We start from the raw sequence: 23,765 nt of genomic DNA on the forward strand, positions 1-23,765 counted from the left end.
AATTAGCAAGACAATCCCATCAGTTCCTGGGTCTTCATTGATGCACAAGGTGGGTTTGCAATCTAATACTGTCAAGCGGTGGTGGCTAAATGGGCCCCCCCCCTCCCTTGTTAGAGCCTGATAGGTGCACACTATGGCGACAGCTACATGTGCCCCCTCATTGAGTATTTGCAGCTGGCAATTACTACGTGGGCATCACATGTTACGCACTCTGATTGGCTTTAACTTACACAAAAGCAGTGAAGCTTAGGCACTAACAGCCAGACAAATCTCCAGGACTTTTTACAAGTAACACTACAGCTGCTGTGAATTTCTTCTTCTGGAAGGGCCAATTCATAGCCTTTGTCTCTGTAACGTTTATTTTAGCTGTCTTTGCGTTCAAATCCAATCACTTGATTCACATTCTCTAAATACAATGCAATCTCTCTCTCTACTTATTAGATGTAAGACTTGTTGTTCTTCAGTATCTTGATCTATCCTCCTCTAGATGTCAGCTACACCCCTTCTTCTCGTTCCACAAGGACGATCTCCAAGTTCCCAGCCACTTCGGCCTCTATACATTCATCCACTGCCCTACTCCACTCCAAATATGCCACCATCTCCTCTCTGGTCCAATCTCTCGAACTGGCTGAAGAGGGGTGGAGAGGATCCCCGAAACCTTAAAGGGCATGCCCTTGCGGACCTTTTGTGGCCAACTTCATGGCACTTACTACGTTTTAGTGGCGCCTTTGGCACTGTAGTGGTTACCATAACACTCTGTGACAAAGGCTCTTCGTCAACGCCGGAGAGAAGCTCCCGCTCACTCCCTTGTCTTCGTATACTTGGTTGTATCCTCTGTCCATTCGCACGTATCCTAGTAGTATTAACAGGCCCGAGAGAAGCTATACGCCTCGGCGAAGCATGAATCTCTGAAGAGATGCTAGCAACAGCAGGCTGGCTTCTTTCAACTGCCGAGTATACTGGAGTTCCATATGGGATGTTGGGTAACTGGCCATTAGGCTGGGCGTGTGGCTGACGTTCCTGAGACCCCCGGTGCTAGCTATTCACTCTGACGGCCAGCTGCTCAGGGGCGGGCTGAGCAGGGTTTTGGGCCTTCCACGAATTGCTGTAGAAGCTTTTGGATCAAGTATCCACCAGTAAGGGCTATCGGCTGTAGATTCCCGTAGATGCCATCGCTGATGAACCTCCCGCTTGGAGATCGTTTCGCCCGAGGCTAACTTCGTGTAGATCTTGTTGTAGCAGGCAATACCTAGCTCCACTGAAACTAGGCAATCAACATCGCAGTTTCCAATCAACCCCAGTTTAGGATTCGACTTTGTTGGTACCCCCTTCAATGCCTGTTGATGCTGTGCTGTGATGGGATTTAAGCCTTAAAGTGAAGTTGTTGATCAAAGCTCCCTAGCGTAGTCGGACGTCTGAAGTATTCACGTTTCGTGAAAACCCCGCCTTAGACACATTGGCCAGTAAAGTCTGCCTCCTGGTCCGCCATCATCTCCTCAATCGCCTCGGCTAGGCAGAATAATTGGATCATACCATTCAGCAGATGGTTTTGATATTGTTATTGCTTGCTTTAGTTGCTAAAGTTACACGTATACCGAAGTTAGATAGCCACGAATGAAACAGCGTGCCCATTGTGCCCTTAAAGGGATATGCATTATGTAGAGATATAGGAGAATGGCTCCTTGTTCGTCGAACTCTTCACAGAGTATAACCCACGCGTTATCGTGCTCTTTCTCGGTCTCGGCAAAAACAACAGCTTTCCACATCTCCAGCACTCCTGGATAGTCATGATCAATGGACCAAGTATTAGTGGCTCTCCCTTGGGTTGATGAATGTAGATGATGTGAGGCAAGCAATTGACCAAAAGAACATTAGCACACAGCTAGAGGCGGAATTATCGAGAGGTGGAGAGAGTCGAGGCTAGTGAATGAAAGGCATTGTAGAACATGTGGCAGAACTAGTCACAATGCAAGAACATGTCAGACTTTTGTTGAGATATTTGGAAAAGAGAATAGGAAATGGTTTTAATTGACAGTATGCTTTGTTGCTTTTTTGTAAAAGAATCTAAAATGTAGGTGGTAAAGGATTGGGCGCTCGCTTATGGTGTACGTTAACTATTGTAAAGCTTCCGCTATTGAACCACTCGGGATAGGGAAAAAAGAAGTAGATGACCTGATCAAGAGTAGGCCCTTCGCTAGGAACTAAGTCCTATCAGCCTATTTTTGGCAATTGGACATCTCCGCAACATACGGAAGTCCAGAAGGACCATCGCACACGCAGATGTTGCCTTGCTCGATGCGGCAGTTCTTCAACTGTCTGGCAACGATGTTACCATTGGTGTTGGCTACGTCGACAGCAGGCAGTGCAATAGCAGTCCCAGCAAGGGCGAGCAGGAAGGTAACAGTCCAGGATTGCATCTTGTTGGTTTGGCTATTGGTAGAAATGAAGTTGAGAGACTTGCAAAGACAAGAAGATCAGAAAGAAGGGTCAAGTAGAAACGAAATTTCAAAAGACTAGAGATTGTGGTACGTGTGTGGTGTTGGAAGGTTGATGTAGATGTGAAGAACTAGAACAAGGACAGATTCTCATGGAGAGAGGAGAGGTCTTATATACATGCCTAGATCGATTCCTCAGCAAAACTCAACTGAGTGTGTAAACCCATCAATGCTTCTACATCACGAGAGCTATACTGAGCAGTGGACTTCAGAGCACATAGGGGTCTGTGTATAAGATTCTAAAAGTTTACCCGTTGTTAGCTTTTGGCTATAATACGGCACTTGTGAGAGTAATGGATTACGTACTGGTATAGCTATCTGGGCATTGTTCAACCTCCCCTTGTTAACTGAAGCTTTCTATTTTCGGGATTGATGGCCGCCATTTAGGCCGACTTACACTTCATGCCATACAATTTGCCGAGTTTCTGGCCTTCGATATATGATTCGATGGTAAGATGTCTGTAATGCCTTTTTGTTTTCAGATATGTAGAGCCACCTGAATAGCGCTACGGTCACCTCCATTCTTTAGCCAGGCTCATTTATCTTATACTAACGTACATGTGTAGCGAGTGAAACAAAAATGTCAACCTTCTTCCTAGAAATCACAACAAAAACACAACAAACCATTTAATTAACCCAAATTATTCACTATACTCTTCCCCAGATGCCTGAATTTCTACCTAACACACTCCTACATTATGACCAGGCTTACCGCAGACACCACAATGCTAAACCCCCGGTCTCACCCATCCTCGCTGACTACTACTTGTTGATGATTCCGTCGCTATCTACTCATCCACATCCATTTGATCAATTGCTTGGTTTCCTTGTCCTACTATTATCACCCCTCTTCTCGGTAGTCGGCTTCCTTTTGTCCGCTAGCGCTTACTTTGCATCTCATTCGCCAGTTCAAGGTCTTTGACCAGGTAGTAAGATGATATTAGCCTGCACCTGGGATAAACGGTGGGATTACTCAGCCATCGGCATTAATCATTTCGATGACTACAATCTATTCCCAGCTTCTAGGCTGCACTGATTTTGGCTTTCCTCATTTATTTGTACCTGTGATGACTATTTTACCATGAATCATGCCCATCCCAAAGCTAGTCTTGTCAATATTATAGATATTATCTGATGAGATGCCACGCTTTGCAATTCTGTTCACCACAAGTGTGAACTAGTTGTGGGTAGTCGCTGGGTCTTTACACTGAGCTCTCTGGTACTTTTCTTCTGAAAAAAAAAAAAAAACATGTCTTGAGGCTGAGGTCGCCTGGGAGCTCTCAGACTGGGAAGAAGGGGTGTAGCTGACATCTAGAGGAGGATAGATGAAGATACTGAAGAACAACGAGTCTTACATCTAATAAGTAGAGAGAGAGATTGCATTGCATTGTATTTAGAGAATGTGAATCGAGTGGTTAGATTTGAACGCAAAGACAGCTAAAATAAACGTTACAGAGACGAAGGCTATGAATTGGCCCTTCCAGAAGAAGAAATTCACAGCAGCTGTAGTGTTGCTACTTGTGAGATTTGGCTGGCTGTCAGTGCACACGCTTCACCGCCTTTGTGGGTCTTGTACCTGTAAGTTAAAGCCAATCAGAGTGCGTAAAATGTGATGTCCACATGTCTGTGTAGCAAAATGTGATGCCCATGTAATAATGGCTAATCTAAATGGGGGACGCATATCTCCCCCCCCCACGATAGAATCTATTGCTATTTAATGACAAAGCTGTTTTTGTAAGTGAGACGTCAAATTGATCGCAGTACTGTACTTCATTATTGTGATGTTTGAGTTATGCCGGAAGCGGAAACTTGCGCAAGTCCCACGTCTACCCGTTGGGGGCCCATTTTTTGGCACTCATCACTATATGGCAGATTAAGCGCTTTACATGTTGACCTGTGCTACACCATAACGAGCATAGGCATATCAATTCATTAGTTAATATGCTATGCTATATAAGACTCATTCTTGGGCTCAGGGAATTCTAATGACCTACCGCAGTGCCTTCAGGTATGGTTGCAAGTCTCTTAACATGCTTGATAAGTGAGTAGGTCAAAAAGTTCTTACTCTACAACATTTCTACTTGGTTAGATGCTTTATAACTAGACTTCAAATGAGCCTAGAATACTTCTTGGACTTCAATCCCTTTAAAATAACCTGAAATCAAGTCCCCGACACACAGCAACTGGATACCAGGTCCCCTTCGAGACCTTACACCACCGAGACCATGGCATTCAATCGCGATGCAATAGTATCCAAAAGTCACAAAGACTATATGGTCTAGAGGAACAGATAATAGTCCAATTCATTCTAGACCTAGATTCGCGAGGATTTCGCTCACGGCTGTCTTTTGTGAAACAAATGGCCAATTCTCTGCTAGTCGACTGCGATGCGTCACCCTTCGGCAAGCGCTGGGCTCATAATTCCGTGAAGCTATAACCAGGGCTAAAGACTCATATTTTGCAAATACAATGACCAAAGCGCTAAAAGCGAAGATCTAGTGACTACTCATGGGTATAGAACACAATAACAAAGTACGGCATTTGATCAGATTATATCTACAACGTTGATGAGACTGGCTTTATGATGGGCATCATGATGGCTGGAATGGTTGTCACAGGTTCACAAAGGCGAGGAGGACCAGAATCAGTGCAGCCTGGAAATGGGGAATGGATTACTATGATCCAGGCAGTCAATGTGAAAAATCAATCAACCTCACTGTTCATCATTGGTGCAGGCCAATATCACCTTACAAATTGGTACCGAGATTGCGACCTCCCTGACGATTAGATTATTGTAAGCCGTAAAAATAGATGGACAGATAACCAGCTGGGTCTCGGGTGGCCCAAGCACTTTGACCGGTCTACAATCGACCGATCAACCGGTTCCCATTGTCTTCTGATCCTTGATAGCCACGAAAGCCACCACTCCACTGGTTTTGAGAGATATTGTGACGAGAGCAAGATCATCGCTCTTTGTACGCTGGCTCATGCATCTCAGCCCTTGATGATGGGCGCTTTTCAGTGCCTAACATGGATATACAGTCGACAAAGAGAGTATCTGATCAGATGCTTATAGCCCACATTCCAAAAATCGAGCTTTTTTCTGCATTTCACACTGCTTTTAAGGCTACTTTTACCGAAAGCAATATCCGGTGAGGGTTTGAAGGCAGCGGGGTTCCTCTCTTTTCTCTGGAACATGCGATCTCTAAGCTTACATCCCGCTACGGGGTCCGACGCCTTCCGAGGAGGGTCAAAGCGACCAGGTAGATGGAGTTGTGGTGCATGCGGCAAGACTAGGCATAATGCAAGGGCCTGTCAGGCAGTTTCCAAGTCATATGGGCAAGGTTGTAGTGTGTAGTTTTAGTGCAGGTTGAAATTTAATAGTTGAGATCTTTGACCCACTCACTTGACTGATCCTCACCACAACACCTATCAAGCATGTTACCCTGAAAATGCAATGACGTATGTGCATAGGAGCAAGCTGGAAAAAAATCTTGCAACTCCCTTTACGTTCCCTTTTTCAAATATCTCTCAACTACCAAGTTTGTCATGGTTAGGTAAAGAAAAAAAAGTAATTCTTGCTCTTCAGGTCCTTTGAAATGCAGCTCGCAGTGCAAGAGTCTCGTTAGATTGCGTATGTGAAAAGTAGATCCAGCTACCTCTCAATCATCACCATCTACACTCTTTGGAAGGACCTTTGTCAGTAACCTAAGTCAGGGTTACCAAGATTGCTGACCCTGATCCAGCTCGCCCAAACCTTAGGGTTAGCATCAGACATCAAGGATCTTCTTCCAAGGCCCAAGCGCTCGACCCAGAACATGGTAGTAAAACCGGTTGAGATTCGTCCCTCGGACTAGACTTAGATAGACAGAACAACTTCAACAATCACTTATTTTCCTTCTTCCTCTTCTTCACAGGACATTCAGTACGCCCTCCTAATATCTACTGATCTCTTTAATAGCCATGCCCCACTTTTCTCATAATCAGGGACAAGCTGGTCTATGCTACGCCCGTTATGAATTAGCAAGAGTGGCAACGTCGTGACACCAAACACTGTTAACGTATGTGCACAGGAAGTCGGAAGATATAGGAAGTTGGAATGAAATGCCACAACTCCCTTTACTTTCCCCTAATCAACTATCCCTCAACCACCAAGTACGCCACCGTCAAGTGTAATTCTTGCTCTTCAGGCGGGCCCTTCCACATGACCCAAAATTACGCATCTGTCGCGTTGCAAGGATATACAAAGTCTCTATGGTCGATATTATTACAAACTTTATCCAGGTGACATTTTCAATCGCACAAACTAACTGATGTAGAGGCACAGTCCATTGTTTATTGACCAAGGATCTCGAGAATTCCCTGCCCTAGCTTCGTGCCGTGGAAGAAATGGCCAACCGACTGCTCGCCGACCGCGACGCGTCACGCGTCGGCAAGCGCTGGGCTTCCAACTTTGTCAAGCGACAGCCAGACCTCAAGGCGCGTTTTAATCGTAGATACGACTACAAGAGGGCCAAATGCGAAGATCCAGCTATTATTCGCAGTTGGTTCACGCTTGTGGAGAACACAATTGCAAAATACGGTATCAGCCTCACTGATGTCTACAACTTTGATGAGACTGGCTTTATGATGGGTGTCATTGCAAGTGGAATTGTCGTCACAGGTGCAGAAAGGCGTGGAAAGGCTAAATCATTGCAGTCTAGAAACCGGGAATGGGTCACAGTTATTCAGGCGATTAATGCTCAAGGCTGGGCAGTCGCACCATTCATCGTGGTTGAGGGCCTACATCACCTCTCCAGCTGGTACTGAGAAAGTAACCTACCTACCAGAGGATTGGGCTATTGCCACTACTCAAAATGGGTGGACCGACAATGATACAGGTCTTAAGTGGCTCAAGCACTTCAATCACCATACAAGAGCCCGATCAAACAGTCGCTATCGGCTTCTTAGCGTTGATGGGCATCAAAGCCACCACTCAGTCGATTTTGAGAAATATTGTGAAGAGAACCACATCATCGCACTTTGTATGCCAGCTCATTCCTCTCACCTACTTCAGCCTCTTGATGTCGAGTGCTTTGGGCCACTGAAGAAGGCCTATGGTCGAGAAATCGAGCATCTAATCAGGTGCTCGATAACCCACGTTTCCAAGACGGATTTCTTTCTGGCTTTTTATGCTGCCCACCAAGCAGCTATGATGGAAAGCAATATCAAGGGGGGTTTTAGAGGCGCTGGAATCATTCCTTTAGATCCAGAAAGTGTGATATCCAAGCTTGACGTGCAGCTACAGACTCCAACACTAATCGAGGAGGAGGCCGGCCTCCCCGACCCTTGGGTTTCTAAGACGCCAAAGACAGTGCTAGAAGCCAATTCTCAATCTGAATATCTTGAAAAGCGAGTTAGAAGGCATCAAAGCAGCTCCCCAACATCAGAGGTCCAGATCCTTCAACAGGCAAATGAGACCCTTAGCAGGCGTCATAGAACAAAAAGAACTAAGCTACGGAATAGAGGGGAGATGACTATAGATGAGGGAAGGAGTGAGATTGATCAGAAAGACGTTGATGCACAGGTGATGGAAGAATTATCCCGAAGTGGTGGTCAGGGAAGGTCAGGACTAGCGAGGGTAAGGCAGTGTGGAACTTGTGGATAGGCTGGTCATAATTCAAGAACTTGTCAAAAAGCTGCTACAGTGTCTACGGAAGAGCATAACACTTAGTTTCAAATGATTAGATGTTTTGCTGTGTTTTTATGCTCTGTTTTGTCTTGAGGGTCGATATTTTTGGTGCATTCGCTTGTCATTGACGTTATTATAAAAGAATCTATGATGTAGTTAGGCGGTAAGAGATTACGCGCTCGCTTATTATGTACGTTAATTATTGTACGGCTTCCACGAGTGAGCCACTCGGGACCAGGAAAAAATAAGTATATAGCCTGATCAAGAGTAAACTCCTAGCTAGGAACCAAGTCCCATCAGCCTACCCATCTCATGGGCAATTGCTCATATCCGTAACATACGGAAGTCCATCTGGACCATTGCACACACATATTCCATCCTCAACGTGGCAGCGCATCAATCTGGCAACAATTTTACCATTGGTGTTGGCTACATCGACAGCGGGAAGTGCAATGGCAGTGCCAGCAAGGGCGAGGAGGAAGGCAAGAGTCCAGGATTGCATTTTGTCGGTTTGGTTATTGGAAGAAATGAAGTTGAGAGACTTGTGAAGACAGTGATATCAGAAAGAAGTGTCAAATAGAAACGAAATTTCAAACGACTTTAGGTAAAAGTAGGCGTGTGTAGTTATAAGATTGATGTAGATGCGAAGAAATAGAGAAAATATAGATTACCATAGAGAGAGGAGAGGTCTTATATACATGTCTGGCAATATTGTTGCGCAAAACTCAATCAAGTATGTAAATCCATCAATGCTTGTACATCACAAGAGCCATACTGAGCAATGGATTACACAGCACATACGGTTCTACGTATAAGATTCTAAAAGTTCACTCGTCATTAGCTTTTGGCTATAATACAGTACTCGTGGGAGCAATGGATTACGTACTGGTATAGCTATCCGCGCTTTGTTCAACCTCCCCCTGTAAACCGGAGCCATCTATCTTCCGGATCCGTGACCACCTTTTAAAACAATGACCAACTCAGACTTCATCCTACATAATTTCTCAAGTTTCTGGCCTTCCATATGTCATTCAATGGTAAGATGTTTCTAATGCCTTTATGTTTTCATATATGCAGAGCTAGGGTAGTGCCTTCAGGCATATTTGCAAGTCACTTACCCTGGCAATGCATTATGTAAATTCAAATATGCGTTGTCATTCAAACTATCAAACTATCTAGATTCTAAGCAGAAGAGGGGTAGAGAAGTACATACCCCTGACAACAACCTGTTGTGACATATGTCTATTTCATTCGAATTGATTGAGGACTAAGTTCTAAATCTCTTCACAACATCGTGCGCCACGTATCTACATAACATGTTTACCCGACGTTATTCCGAGTGGAGCTGGAATCTCCACAACACAACCAGAAGGATCATCGTGCAGGGTCTGTCAGCTGACCAGTCATGTGACACACCCTGGTCTCGAGGACTCACAGAATGTCTGCCTCTTACACATTATAATGACTAATAAGTCCATCAATACTGGTCCCAAGACTAACAGTTCCATCAAGCAACCTCAGTCTTGCCCCTTGGACTGTAACATCGCCACGTAGTAAAGATTTTCATATCTATAGTTTCAATGACTGGTTGTTTCAGCCATGTTTTCCCCAACCTCCTGGCGAGTAAAAGGTTTAGGTGTCGATAAATGGACATACGCACTGGTGATATATCTCACAATCTTCTGCTGTTGCAGTCATCCTGACTGATGCGCTATTATGTGTAATTTTCTCCAAACCCGCCTTCAGTGTGATAGCTAAAAGATGCATAACTAGCTAATATCTATTTTAGGGGCATGGGCCGCCTTGTTGCCTTGCCTTGAGAATAAGGTGATGAGAATATGTAAAGAGCAGCATGGTATGGCTTTTATGCTGGTAGTAGTGATTTAAAACTGGCAAAAGTTAGCAATCTGAGTCGGAGTCACTGGATTGTTGCCCTTGGCTAAGTCCAGCCAAATGCTCTCGCCGGCAGTTTCAACCATGACAAGAAGGGCCTGTTACAAGGCCTTTTGTTAAGTCCGGGCACTTGGGTGGGGAATATCTAGATCAGCTGATATCTGCACTGTAATCAACAATTAGATGGAGAAGACAGAACCAAGAAATCGCAGATCCCTCTTCTTCTTTTGAGGACATTCGGTGCATCCTTACAATGTGTATTATAAGCAAGCCTACTTACTACAGAACATCTATACATGGCAAGGAGTATGCATTCGAGGTCACTATCTCCCCGAGTGCATAGCTAGTCTTCTGGTCCGACCCTAGGCTCTTATTGATTCTTCCCCGTCCCGTGTGATTTTAAAACCACGGGTACCCGTGGCCCAATTGGGCCTCCCCTTCTACTCCGGCTTTGCAATCCCTTTCCATACACACAAGGAAGACCAGACCATAGCATATAAATAAATAATACAAGACAAGCTATTGCGGTATAGGCGTTGTCTTGGGTCCCACACTAGAAATTGCACTTATCACGATTAGTAATTGTTGTTTGTTTGGTGTATTTTTCTTCCATTCGATCATTCCTCAGTCAACTAGCGGCCAGTGCTACCATGGTATATGTTGTGACATATGTGTATTATTCGAGTTAATTAAGGATCAAGTTCTAAATCACTTCGGAACGTCGTATCCTACAAATCTACATTTCGTATTCACCCGATGTTGTTGAAAATGGAGCTAGAATCTACACAACAGCATGAAGTGAATGTGTGTCACGTGACACGGTGTTATGATGGAAGTTTAGGGTCTATGTGTCCCTTACCACCGCCACGCGAACACAAGTGACTCGGGGATTGCTCAACGAATGAAGCAACTTGGTGTCGAATGTTTAGTATCGTTTGGTGCTGTTTGAGCGGCACTGGCAGCCGAGCGTGCAGTGTAGGCTGTAGTTTCAGCGGCCTGTTTTGAATGAAGCGCTAGGTTTTGCAGCTCTCTAATCGCTTGGACAAAAAAACTGGTAGTATTTTGTGTAGCCAATCTGTGGATTCTCGGATGTGTGGCTTTAAATAGAGTGACTTGGGCGGAATTTGATGGGCCTGGGTGGGTGGTCGGTCCAAGTGGTGAAAAGTTGGAGAAAGCGCCCCCAAGGCCTAGCTTCGGACGGCATGGTTGACAGACACGCTGAGCCACATGTTTTCATCTAACCGGACTGACCATGAAATAACTTTATTTTCCTCGAGTAAATAGACAATAGATTGAGGGCGACATCAAGTCTGACGAAGACTCCATTTTTAATGCGCGACAATTTTCAATGACAAAGTCTTTGACTAGGGTTAGAGATAGAGGGTCCACTTGTCGGCTATCTGGGCTGGGGTTACTAGGCTTGTTGCTCCTGACTAAGTTTGGCTAAACGTTAGGGTTTGCATCGGACATAGGGGGCGCTTATGTCCAGTCGAGACATATATACATTGGTTGAGATCCGCGCCCCAACTGAGAACTAGATAGATAAGCCAGAACCGAGATCGCAAACTCCTCTTCTCAATCTAAGGACTTCCAGTACGTTCCCCCAATTTGCATTATTACTTCTCAACAAGCAAGGCTAGAGACATCCTGGCTGCTAAAAGGCCCATGTCAATGTACTTTCAGTGTTCAGCTTACGCTCAGCCAATCTTCCCCATGCCTGTAATTTGTCGGGCGAAAGGCCAGTGTAACCCCCCCAGCCTGATACACGTTGGGCATCGAACAAAACATGTGAGATATACGCATAACATGGCCACTTTCCAGCTCCTTCTCACTCACCTCCTTGATTTTGCACTTGGCCGTGAACATATTTCGACTTGAAGACGCTTCTACAACTCCCTAGTTCCCTGTTCTTTTGTGATTTATCGCACATTTGCCTTCTTCACCCACCACGACGCATAAGCTTGATTATTAGCTTCCAGTTACTGGATCCGCAAACAAAGATGAGCTCCACCGCCCAACCAAGTGGAAGTGCCCGGCCCTTCAAGATCCTCTCCCTGGGTACGTTGTTCCTATCTACTGCCTGCTATCGTACGACTAACAATCACAGATGATGGGGATGTTGGTGGACTGTCCAGCCTTTTAATCCTCGAGAAAATCATGGAGAATATCCAGAATGCCGAAGGCCTTGCCGATACACCAAAGCCTTGCGACAGATTCGACCTCATTGGCGGTACAGGGACAGGAGGGTAAGGCTTTTGCTGTGCTTGTGTGTTTCTGAAATCTTGTTAACAGTCTTCCTGCAGCATCATTGCAATCATGCTTGGCTGATTGGGTATGTCAGTTGGTGATTGCATTGAGACATACAAGGAAGTCTCTCAGGAAGCATTCGCTCCAAAAAATACAGTGATGACGAGGCTGAATTTCAGGTCGAAGAAAAGCATACCAACTGCGAAATTGGAAAGCGCCTTGAAAAAAGCTATTCGGGAAAATTGTCACATCGAAAAATGTGCCCGAGAGCGGGAGGAGAGCCAGTCTACAGGGGATACATGTCAACATGAAAGCGAAATGTTCTTGAATCTGAAATGCGTCAAGACGTGAGTTCTAGCTTTCCACTAACCGCTAGAGCATATATCTAACATGTCATTATTATCATACAGCGTTGTCCTGGCTACGACAAAGGTCAATATCGATGCGGATCCAATACGGTTCAGAACGTACGGAGCTACTGCCAGCTTGTCGGAATGCAAGATATGGGAGGTGGGCAGAGCTACATCAGCAATGGCCAGCCTTTTCAAGCCTATCAAGCTCGGCCGAGAGAATGAAACGTTTATCAATAGCAGCTTTGGACATAGCAACCCATGCAAGATCCTTATCGACGAAGCGTCTGAACTGCTTGCAGACCAACAGGAACAGGAAATGCTGATATTGAGCATCGGCACGGGACTTGGTGGTGTTATTGAAATGGGCGATGGTAAAAACTCCCTCACAGACGCCCTCAAGAAAATTGCAACCAGGTCTAGAGGAGTCGCAAATGAACTCGAAAGAAAGTACCGGGACCAAAAAGGAAGATACCATCGGTTTGACACTGCGAATAGCCAAGGAGCAATCCTCGCTTCAAATCGGCTCGAACCGTCCGACGTGGCAGCACATACGAAAAATTATGTCAACGAGAAACGACACGATATCCAGAGCTTCACCAAAATCTTGATGAACGGCTTTCCCCTGGTTTCAGAGAAGAATGAGGTTGTACAGAAGCTACAAGAGCTACAGCCGCCACAGCAGCCACAGCCGCCACAGCAGCCACAGCCGCCACAGCAGCCACAGCAGCCAAACAAGTCAGATTCAGATGGTTCGTACAACGAAACAGCGAACTTTACAATGATTACTGGAATCAAGCTAACAGTGTTCACAGACCCCGTAGCGGTCTATCACATTCCGTTTCACGAAAACCTTAAATTTGTCGGCCGTGAGGACGTCCTATACGAATTGGACAACCGCCTCTTCTCCCACACTGGCTTTCAGCAAGTGGCGCTTGTGGGCTTGGGTGGCATGGGCAAAACCCAGGTAGCCTTGAAGTTTGCGTACACGGTCAAGGAAAAATACACCGACTGCTCTGTCTTTTGGGTTACTGCTGCAAGCATTGACGGATTTCGCAATTCCTGCAAGGAGCTCACTGCGTCACTAGGAATCGAAACATCTGACGGTGATGATCCACGAATACTGGTGAAGGACTACTTGGACGCCAATAAATGTGGGAAATGGCTTCTTATTCTCGATAACGTCGATGATGTTAGTCTCTTCAATGCTACTGCCAAAGAGAGTAGAATCAGTTCTTTTCTGCCACAGAGCAGGGAGGGACGAATTGTTTTTACTACAAGGTCTAAAACGGTCTCGTGGCTGGCTGTTAGGCGTGATAGCATTGAGCTAGAAGAAATGTCCTCTGAGGAACTGACGACTATCTTGATGCCCAGTGTAGAGAGCCTCAGCGAGGAGTCTCACGTACGGGATGAGAATTCAATCAATGAGCTTCTCAACGAGCTGTGCCATTTCCCGCTTGCAGTTGCTCAAGCTGCAGATTACATGGCCGTCAACCAGATATCCATTGCTGAGTATCTCGAACTCTTGAGGGAGCCGAACGAAGGCAAAATTGACCTCATGAAACATAATCATGTAGACAATGTACACTTGGACGATTCCCAGGGTGCTGTGGCCACTACCTGGTTCATTACTTTTCGGCAAATTGAAAAAACCTCATCCGATGCTGTGGATCTACTACGCTTTATTGCAAAGGTCGAAGCGAAAGCCATTCCCCAAACGATGTTGCCAGAATCCGGGAATAAAAAGGCAGTGGTCTATGCTATCGGAATATTATTGACGTACGGCTTTATCCGCAGACAAAAGGCCAATGGCCTGTTTGATATGCATAGCCTGGTGCACTTGATAACACAGCTGTGGTGCAAAGGTCGAGAGGATGAAAATGGATACATGTCGACTGTTGTTGATCATATGGCTTCAATATTTCCGAGGAGCAAGTGGGAAAATCGATTCCTTTGGCGCCAATACCTGCCTCATGCATTGTGTGTTGCCAAAAATAAAGAGGCTAGCGGCGAAGGCATGACTTTGCTAGAATTCAAAGTTGGCCGATGTTTACACAGGGATGGCAATTTTCGAAGTGCTGTTAAACTGCTTGAGCATGTGGTGAAAACCAAAGAGGAAACTCTATCGCCTGACCATCCTTCCGTTCTGTCATCTAAACATGCGCTTGCAGCAGCATATCTTGATGATAGCCAAATAAGGAAGGCAATTTCAATGTTTGAACATGTGGTGGATGTGCAAGAAGCTCTAGCAGCTGATCATCCTTCACGTCTGACATCTCAGCATGTGCTTGCCCGAGCATATCTTGAGGATGGCCAAATAAAGAAGGCAATTTCAATATTTGAGCATGTGGTGGATGTGAAAGAAGCTCTAGCAGCTGATGATCCTTCCCGTCTGGCATCTCAGCATGAGCTTGCCCGAGCATACCTTGATGATGGCCAAATAAAGAAGGTCATTTCAATATTTGAGCATTTGGTGGATGTGCAAGAAGCTCTAGCATCTGATGATCCTTCGCGTCTGAGATCTCAGCATGTGCTTGCCCAAGCATATCTTGATGATGGCCAAATAAAGAAGGCCATTTCAATATTTGAGCATGTGGTGGATGTGAAAGAAGCTCTAGCAGCTGATGATCCTTCCCGTCTGGCATCTCAGCATGAGCTTGCCCGAGCATACCTTGATGATGGCCAAATAAAGAAGGCAATTTCAATGTTTGAGCATGTGGTGAATGTGGGAGAAGCTCTAGCAGCTGATCATCCCGACCATCTGGCATCTCAGCATTCGCTTGCCAGAGCATATCTTGGTGATGGTCAAATCGACAAGGCGATTTCAATGTTTGAGCATGTGGTGGATGTGCAAGAAGCTCTAGCAGCTGATCATCCTGACCGTTTGATATCTCAGCAAGAGCTCGCCCGAGCATACTTTAATGATGGCCAAATAAAGAAGGCAACTTCAATGCTTGAGCATGTTGTTGAGTTAGACAAAATCTCATCGACCCGCAATCTGAAGCATCGCTTACAGGCACAAGAGCTACTCAAACAATGCCTGACACGTCGACCTGACTCTGAAGATCTATCCGGTTAAGATAGTTCCATCCGCTGCTGCTCTTACATTTTTACCTTCCGGTGCAATTTTCAATGATCTATTTCCTGCCAGACGTCATGCATATAACGTCCATTGTAAGCGAACATCCCAACATCTCATCCTTGCAAATGAAAACCAAGATACAAACACAACAAAGTACCGAATTCATTGAAACTACTTGCTAAACTCCTCCTCTGAAGTCCCAGTAACTGCTTGACACGTCCCTGAATCGTAGCCCATCTTTCCGCTAGTCCTACAGCCGCTTTCCTTCGATTTTACCCACCCTCTTTGACCACCACTTGACGATTCAGCTATATCTGCACATCAATATCTGTCTAATCAATTGATTCCATTGCTTGCTCTAGAGTTATCTCCCCTCTATTTTGCAGGTGGGGTCTTTTTGGTCTACGCCGCTTGCCAAGTGTCTTATTTGCCTGTCGAAGGTCTTGGATCTTAGCCCTCATCAATGTCATGTCATGCACGACTGCCTGTGTTCCTTTAGTAACAGACTTCCATGCTTCTAGAGTTGACGCCAGGGAGCTACTTTGATGTCTTCTCATTCGTATCTCGAGGTATTCAGACTGGTGGCTGGCCTCAAGCACATCCTTTATTGTCTTTGAGACCTAAGGGTCTAGGAGGCTCACGTCCTCCTCAACATGTAGTGGAGTCTGTAGTAGCATACCAAGCTTAGATATCACAGGTTGCGCAAAAATAAATGAGTTTTGACCGATGTCGAGTTGTCACCCCACAAAGATAGAAGTCTAGAATTAGCTAACAGGTGGTGGGTGCATTGTGGTCAGTAAGTTGTTGATTCGCCATTTGTTCAAAACCATGTAGTCCCGGAGGACACCCTTTCCAGTCCGGCTCGGGAATGAACTGAACAATAAATCATCTGTTCCTTTAGATTAGGTACCCTGTATGAGCTGGGGAATGTTTTGTCGAGACTGCATGCCTTTCTGGTGGCAACCTAGCCTCTTGCCTCTTATTGCAGACATTGTAGTGGGAACATGTATGTCCGTCTTCCCGACGGATATCGAAAACAAACAAAGGATGGAGATGAGCTTGTAGCTAAGCTTCAAAGGGCGCAGTACGGCTTTCGACATGCTCTACGAAGACGGTTCGAATCCCTTGAGAGCCTTCTTCTGTCACTCGGCTTTTTCTCTTTAAACTCGGACCCTTGTGCTTTCATCTCGTCAGGATGCATCATTCTCGTCCATGTCGACGACATGTTGTTCCTCGGCCCAGCAACTGAACGCCTCCAGTAAGTCTACGATCGAATCCACAGAGTCTACCCCATAAAGGGTTTAGAACAAGTCTCGACATATTTGGGAATCCAAATAACTTCGAAACCTGGTGAAACCTCACCAAGGCAGACGAAGTACATTCACGACTTACTCTCGAGATTCGATATGATGACACCAACCTCGAACGCTCGAACAGTTCCTATGACCTCACAAGTGTGCTCGACCATTTCGACTTCCGTCGGCACTCCCCTCAACGATCCTGACACCCAACGCTACCAGCAAATCATCGGGTTTCTCCAGCGGTTATCATGCATGATCCGGCCCGACATCACATTTGCAACAAGCCTTCCGGCCCGGGACAGCAACCAGCCTACAGAAAGTCACATGGAAGCAGTAAAAGGAATCATGAGATACCTACGTGCGACGAATCTTAGAGGGATATGCTATTCTGAGAGTGCCAACCACCAAGCAGGCTCGTTTCCTCCGCAATCTTCTAGACGAGCTACCCGCTCGCAAAATCGCGAATCTACAACAGCCTTTGGTTTTACACTGTGACAGCACGAACGCCATAGCAAACATGAACCGTCCAGAAATCACGAAGCGATCGTCACACATCGACGCCGCCTATCATTTTGTTCACGATGCAGTTCAACAAGGATGGATCAAACTAGTACACGTCGGCACACAAGACATGGCGGCTGACGGTTTGACTAAAGCCCTAGATAAAATAAAGCATGCAGATTTCACTCGACTTCTCGGCCTCACTGACTCCCACGTTCATAGAGGCGTCTCAGTAACCTAAGTCAGGGTTACAAGGATTGCCCTGATCTAGCCAGTTCGCCCAAACGTTAGGGTTAGTACCAGACATCAAGGGTCTTCTTCCAAAGCGCATGTGCTTGATCTAGAACATGGCAGTGATGGACATATGGACCGGCTGAGGTCCGCTCCTCGGTCTAGACTTAGATAGACATAGAACAACTTTAATAATCACTTATTCCTTCTTCCTTTCTTTCACAGGACATTCAGTACGTCCTAATATCTACTATTAACTACTGAGAATAGACCTTGTAGACAGGGCAGCTAAGATATGCGGCACCAAGGAGACCCCAAACACACTAAGTTGTTATGCTCCCTATAGATTGACACAAACAGACCAATGAGATCATAACCAACATATAATGCATATCACTTCCCTAATCACTTTCACGGTCATGAACGTCTTGATGTTTATGGAATAAACTTATTCATATTAAAACACCAGAACCTCCGCTAAGGAGTAGGCTCTAGATTTCACAAGTCGACTCCTTAACAGGGCACCCAAAAGCCTGCTGGAACTCTCGACTGTTTGCCACAATAGCATTGGTCCGTAAGCTCAGAGGTGTATGTTTCCCGGCAATAGCCTCATTAAGAGTCGATTCAGAGGTAGACTTACTGCACCACAGCGAGCCAAAAGACACGAAAAACAGCTGGTCCCGAGTGAAGAAGTCAAGCCCTGGAAGTAACGGGATGGCCGTTCTTCCCTTGGAGTGTTTCGCCCATGCGTTGTAAGCCATTGACAATCCGTAGAAATCGGATATGTTCTCTTCCAGTGTAGAAGTTCCATTGATGTGGACATCCTCCCCGGTGTAGTTAGGAACCGTGAGCTTGGAGTACTCGTCAATAAAGCACTGGGCCTTGTCGTTGAAGCCCTGCAGTGTCTGCTCGCTCCACCAAGATCCAAAATGATTTTGATGGTCGTAATGACGCCCAAACGGTCCAAAAGCACCACTCATCTCACGTGCCGTGATAAATCCGACACTTCCATACGAGATGTAGGCAGGTATCTCAGCTCCAAATATGGGCCGTTGCAAAAGACTAGGAGTAAGCACTAATCTGTTGATGTCTGGGTGATAGGCACCAAGCGGAGTAGTCATCTTCTCACGCCACTCGCTGTGCTTGCCAGGCTTGGCGAGAGACTCCCAATTCTTCAGAACATTTGTGCGCCGCATATACTTCTCATTTTCCAAGTAGGTATCAGCCCTGACATAGACACTTGCGTAGTATGTGCCGACTGCATCTGCGGATTTAACATCCGGCTTGCCATCGAATGAATAGCCAATATCGTGGACCATTTTGCCGATTTTCTCCATGGCAATTGTCTTAGCATCGCTGTCCATCCAAGAAAGGTCTTGCAGCTTAGTCTGGAGCTGCGATTTGACGTTGTTCACAATCTTTCCGCCAAGTGTTTCATCTCTTGCCGTGAAGGAAGAGTAGAGAAGCATGTTTCCAAGACTCCAGCCAAGCCCCTTTTCGAGATGGTTAATACAAGTTAGCCATCGGCGAGATGGGTCAGGTTCAACGAATTCCAACCCAAAGATTCGGCCCAGGAGGCGGTAGAAGCCTTTAGAGACACTACCCTGGACGTAACCAGCATAAGATATGATAGTTTGCCAAGTTAGCCATTGGCCAGATGGGGCAGGTTCAACTAATTCCAACCTAAGAATTCGGCTCTGCAGGCGGTAGAAGCCGTCAAAGACACTATCCTGGACGTAATCAGCATAAGAAATGATAGTTTGCCAGCGGAAATAAGCCTCGAGGACTTCATGTGGCTCATTCACCAGGATCTCTGACAAAGCCTGAATGTATTGGGAATGATGCATGTCAACGTATTCAACCGTAACACCATCAGGTTGAAAGAATGTGACAAGTCCTTCTAAGTCAATCTCGGGCGCAAGTTGAGCGGCGTCGGATAAGGTCATGGTGTTTCCCTCAAACTGGTACAGCACATGTCAGACAGGTAAACATTAAACATCGCTTATGAACAGGGCAAAACTTACCGCTTCTTTCTTGCTCTGGTCATCGTCTGGCATAAACGCTGCAAGTTTAATCTCCAGATCAACAATCTTGCGTGACACATATTCTGGCACATCGGGATACAAGGTACCAAGTATGTGAGCAATAACGTCCCTATACTCGCCAAGAATGTCTTCGCTGTCATAGTAGCGCTTTGAAGGGAGTCCCAAGCTTGATGGTGCAGACACACCAAGAATATGGGAGTTTGGGTTACGGGAGTCGACGTGTGACTCAAGACTCAGCAAAGTGGCGACACCATTGTCCATCAAGACTTTGAGGTAGTCATTGATAGACTGGGATCGGTCAACCTCCTCCAGAAGCATTCGGAGAGGTCCGAGACCGAGACCAGCCAGGGTCTTTGTGTCCATGCACGCCTCGTAGGAAGCCTTGAGCTTGTCGAAATTGATGTCAGCCTCTGACCAGGTGTTCTTGTAGGGCTGCTTCTCGATGATGTCACGTAGAGAGGCCTTAACCTGCTCTTCCATAAGGGTGGTAGTAGACATCTGGAATTGGTTCTGCCGAAGATCGTGCTTATCACGCCAGCCACCGCAGACCATTTCATCGAAGTTGGAGCAAGCGTTCATGTTCATGTAGTTCGGCGAGAGTCTATCAAGAATCTCGCGAGCAGCACTCTTGCACTCAGGGGTGTCGCAGGGGACTTCAGGAGTAGCTAATGGAGTGTCGGCCGTGAGCTTAACAGTTGGCTCAGCGCAAACGCCAAGAGTAGCGGAGCACACCGCCAGTAGTGCAGCTGAGAATTTCATCGCGGTTTTGATCTTGATGGTGTATTGAAGAGAAGGGGATGTTCAGTGGTCTTTCTTTAACGACAATATTCATCCCAGGGCGATTGGCCTGTCTTATATAGAGTAGCTCGCTCGGCTTGCGGGAGAACTTGGCCAGTTTGCATGACCATCGTCGTTAGCGATAGAAATATACGGACGTGCTCAACTGTTAGCCTTCCAGGGCTCCTCAAGCACGGTTCAGTTTTGAAGTGGTTTATGGCACGAAAATATCAACCTGGAACGTGCTAAAGAATAGTGCAGACTGCCACTTGTAGTCGGCTTCTAAGCAACCAAGGAACGCCTGGGGTGTCTACTACCAATCACTATATATAAAAACCTTGGCACCAGCAGGCGGCGCATAGATGGCCTTATAGCATCTCCTCATAGGATAAGTAAGCATATTTCTGGATTTTTGACTTGATGGTATCGCTCGGTATTTACATGAACCATTTTAGAAACACCTACAAGAAGAAACGAAGGTGGCCACATAGTTGTGCAGTCTCTGCTAGAAGCAGCATTAATAATGGCATCAGACAGGCGCTCAGCAAAGACGCCCGGGAACTGCTTTCCTCCTACACCACATGAATGTAAAGTCGCCTCAAGTATACTCCCCAAGCATTCACACTATCGTCCTCACCTTGTGCTCCTTGAGTCTACACGCCTTGGCCCAGTCTCTGTTTTTAAGAGGGCTTTCCTAACAAGAGCCCCCTCATTGTGACCGACACAGTCCAATGCCTTCCCTTGTGGACTTGGATTTGTAAATATATATTTCACTATTAAAAGTATTGACAGGTCAAAGGCCTCGCACAAGTGAAGATGGCCATGGAGTCCAGGAGGTATGTAAGTTAATGCCAAAGTAGACTCTCTGCTTATCCTGGTTGCTCTTCCGCATACCCTAGTCTATGTATGAATGGCTTTTATTAGGCATACTAGACTTCCATCCCACATCCCGAGAGCATTAAACAACGCACACACTATTGCTCCCACCACTCGTAGTTCGAGAAAGCTGATGCCGAGCCTAGTCCAACCTGCCATCAGACTGGCTTTCCAATGCTTAGCAAAGACTATAATGCGGCAATCTAACAGTATATATTAGGAGGACGTACTGAATGTCCTGTGAAGAAGAGGGAGAAGGAATAAGTGATTATTGAAGATGTTCTGTATCTATCTAAGTCTAGTCCGAGGTAGACTTTCTTGAGTTGAGGAGGAAAGGGATGTTGTAGAGTGGGGCTAGTACGACTATTTGATTGGCTGGATATCTGTTGACTTGGGCGTGTGATTGGTTCAATCACTTGGTGGTATGTGGGGCATTAAATTTTAAGGTGCGAGTAGGAAATCGTCATGGTGCAAATAGGAACACTGAAAAAAAAAGGAGGATGAGAAAGGGGACGAGGGAGACGAGGAGGCCGGGGGACGAACGGGGAGAAGAAGGGAAGAGAGGTGAGAGAGGGAGTGCTATGTTAAGAAAAAAAAAAGAAGGAAAAAGAAGACAAGAGCGGATGGAGATGTCGAATGGACGCGGAAGAGAATTCGGAAGGTCCTTTCTCCCGACGCCCAGGGTCTACTAAAAATGCGGCAACCGCCTCGCTGAACAGAGGACAAGACCGACGTACACTGCCAGGGCCGACACCCAGGGCCGACACCCGTTGGCCTCTTAGACTAGACCACCATATAGGTAGGGCGCCAAAAGCCAAAAAAAAAACTAGGTAACCAATCCTGGAAACACAACCACACACAACCAGTAGGGAAGCCCTTGGAGCAACGTCTTACGGAGAGGGCTCCTGGCCACAAGGCTGGACCCTCAGAAGTCATAGGAGTAGTTCGAAGAAGACGCATACCTGCAACTGCTAACCGCCCGGAAGACGACATCTTCTAACTCCCCTTCCGTCCAGAACATGCCGTCGTATTACCGTGGAAAACCGGTAGGTAGACGCTAAATAATACATACATACATACATACATACATACATACATAGCAGTGCGCCTTACCCGTAACACCGAGAGTGCAGTTTAGGCTGTAGTTTCAGCGGCCTGTTTTGAATGAAGCACTAGGTTTTGTTGCTCTCGAATCGCCTCGACAAAAAAACTGGTAGTATTTTGTGTAGCCAATGGGTGGTCTGTCCACTGGTAGTGAGTTGGAGAAAGCGCCCCCAAGACCTAGCTTCAGCAGATGTGGGACAGCATGGTTGACAGACACGCTGAGCCACATGTTTTCATCCAACCGGACTGACCATGAAATAACTTTACTTCCCTCTAGTAAATAGATCCAATCGATTGAGTCAACCTCAAGTCTAATGAAGACTCCATTTTTAATGTGAGTGTGTAGGATGAATGTTGGACGAACTACATGGAGGATGGGTATTGTGGGGAATTTGCCTTCGGTCGGGTTAACCCTGGGTAAACCCGAGCCTGAATACTTTAGCTTAGTTGTCCGTGATGGAAGAACTTAACACTTTAGAGAAAGAATAGAAACGCAAGCTTCAACAATTCGATCAATCTGTATACCAGCACGGTGCCACATGCGGTTGTACAGGATCATGAGTGACTTCAAAAGTGATTTAACTGAATTCAGTAGATTTTTCAGACAGAGTGACAATTTCCAATGACATAGTCTTTGACTAGGGTTAGGCATATGAGTCCACCAGTCAGTAATCTGGGTTAGGGCTACCAGGCATTAGTTCAGCCAAACGTTGGGGTTCGCATCGGACATAGGGGGCGCTTTTGTCCAGTCGAGACATATATACATCGGCTGAGATCCGCGCTCCAACTGACAATTGCTGCCCCCAAGGCAGTTAGAGCTGCCGCTGAAGTCGCCCCCTCACAAGCAGAAGGCCTAAACCTATGTGTCGACAACTTGGGAGTGGTAAAACGGATCGGCCGGGGTGTGGAGGTACAGATTTGTTTTCTTTGCTACATTTCCCTTGTATTCGTTCTACGTTCTGTTCACTGCTTTGTTCTTTGTTTAATGTTTGGTGTTTGGTTTGTTTTCATTCTTTGCTTCCTTGCCTTGTTTTTTTTTTCATTTTTTCATTTTTTGCCTATTGTACTTTAACCACGGTAGAGCGGAAACGAGCAACAAGGTAACTTGGGAGCAATCGCGCTTCGCTCGGCAAAACTCTACAGTGAAGCTTGCAGGGGGTTAATTCTGTCCAGTAACCAAGTCCGGCGTCGT

At 46.0% G+C, this 23,765-nt stretch overlaps 5 protein-coding genes across 5 annotated transcripts; 3 read left to right on the plus strand and 2 right to left on the minus strand.

Moving 5' to 3' along the window:
- Window positions 1–2,064: 2,064 nt before the first annotated feature.
- On the minus strand, window positions 2,065–2,417 carry HOO65_070541 (uncharacterized protein; the record flags this gene model as incomplete). Its single annotated transcript, XM_071005206.1, has 2 exons — window positions 2,065–2,194; window positions 2,251–2,417. The coding sequence occupies 2 exons, from the start codon at window positions 2,415–2,417 to the stop codon at window positions 2,065–2,067; spliced, it is 297 nt and encodes a 98-aa protein (XP_070857259.1).
- Window positions 2,418–6,884: 4,467 nt separating this feature from the next.
- Window positions 6,885–7,304, plus strand: HOO65_070542 (uncharacterized protein; the record flags this gene model as incomplete). Its single annotated transcript, XM_071001361.1, has 1 exon — window positions 6,885–7,304. One exon carries the CDS (start codon window positions 6,885–6,887, stop codon window positions 7,302–7,304), a length of 420 nt encoding a protein of 139 aa, XP_070857260.1.
- Window positions 7,305–12,059: 4,755 nt separating this feature from the next.
- Window positions 12,060–15,735, plus strand: HOO65_070543 (putative acyl transferase acyl hydrolase lysophospholipase; the record flags this gene model as incomplete). Its single annotated transcript, XM_071004826.1, has 3 exons — window positions 12,060–12,117; window positions 12,167–12,305; window positions 12,717–15,735. 3 exons carry the CDS (start codon window positions 12,060–12,062, stop codon window positions 15,733–15,735), a joined length of 3,216 nt encoding a protein of 1,071 aa, XP_070857261.1.
- A 1,007-nt stretch (window positions 15,736–16,742) lies between these two features.
- Window positions 16,743–17,781, plus strand: HOO65_070544 (Retrovirus-related Pol polyprotein from transposon TNT 1-94; the record flags this gene model as incomplete). Its single annotated transcript, XM_071005106.1, has 3 exons — window positions 16,743–16,996; window positions 17,105–17,358; window positions 17,414–17,781. The coding sequence occupies 3 exons, from the start codon at window positions 16,743–16,745 to the stop codon at window positions 17,779–17,781; spliced, it is 876 nt and encodes a 291-aa protein (XP_070857262.1).
- Window positions 17,782–18,262: 481 nt separating this feature from the next.
- Window positions 18,263–20,575, minus strand: HOO65_070545 (Endothelin-converting enzyme 2 region; the record flags this gene model as incomplete). Its single annotated transcript, XM_071004911.1, has 2 exons — window positions 18,263–19,732; window positions 19,796–20,575. The coding sequence occupies 2 exons, from the start codon at window positions 20,573–20,575 to the stop codon at window positions 18,263–18,265; spliced, it is 2,250 nt and encodes a 749-aa protein (XP_070857263.1).
- Window positions 20,576–23,765: the final 3,190 nt, after the last annotated feature.

The sequence above is a fragment of the Ceratocystis lukuohia genome (assembly GCF_044167205.1).
Source record: "Ceratocystis lukuohia strain C4212 chromosome Unknown Supercontig7_pilon, whole genome shotgun sequence".
In the NCBI taxonomy this organism is placed as follows: domain Eukaryota; kingdom Fungi; phylum Ascomycota; class Sordariomycetes; order Microascales; family Ceratocystidaceae; genus Ceratocystis; species Ceratocystis lukuohia.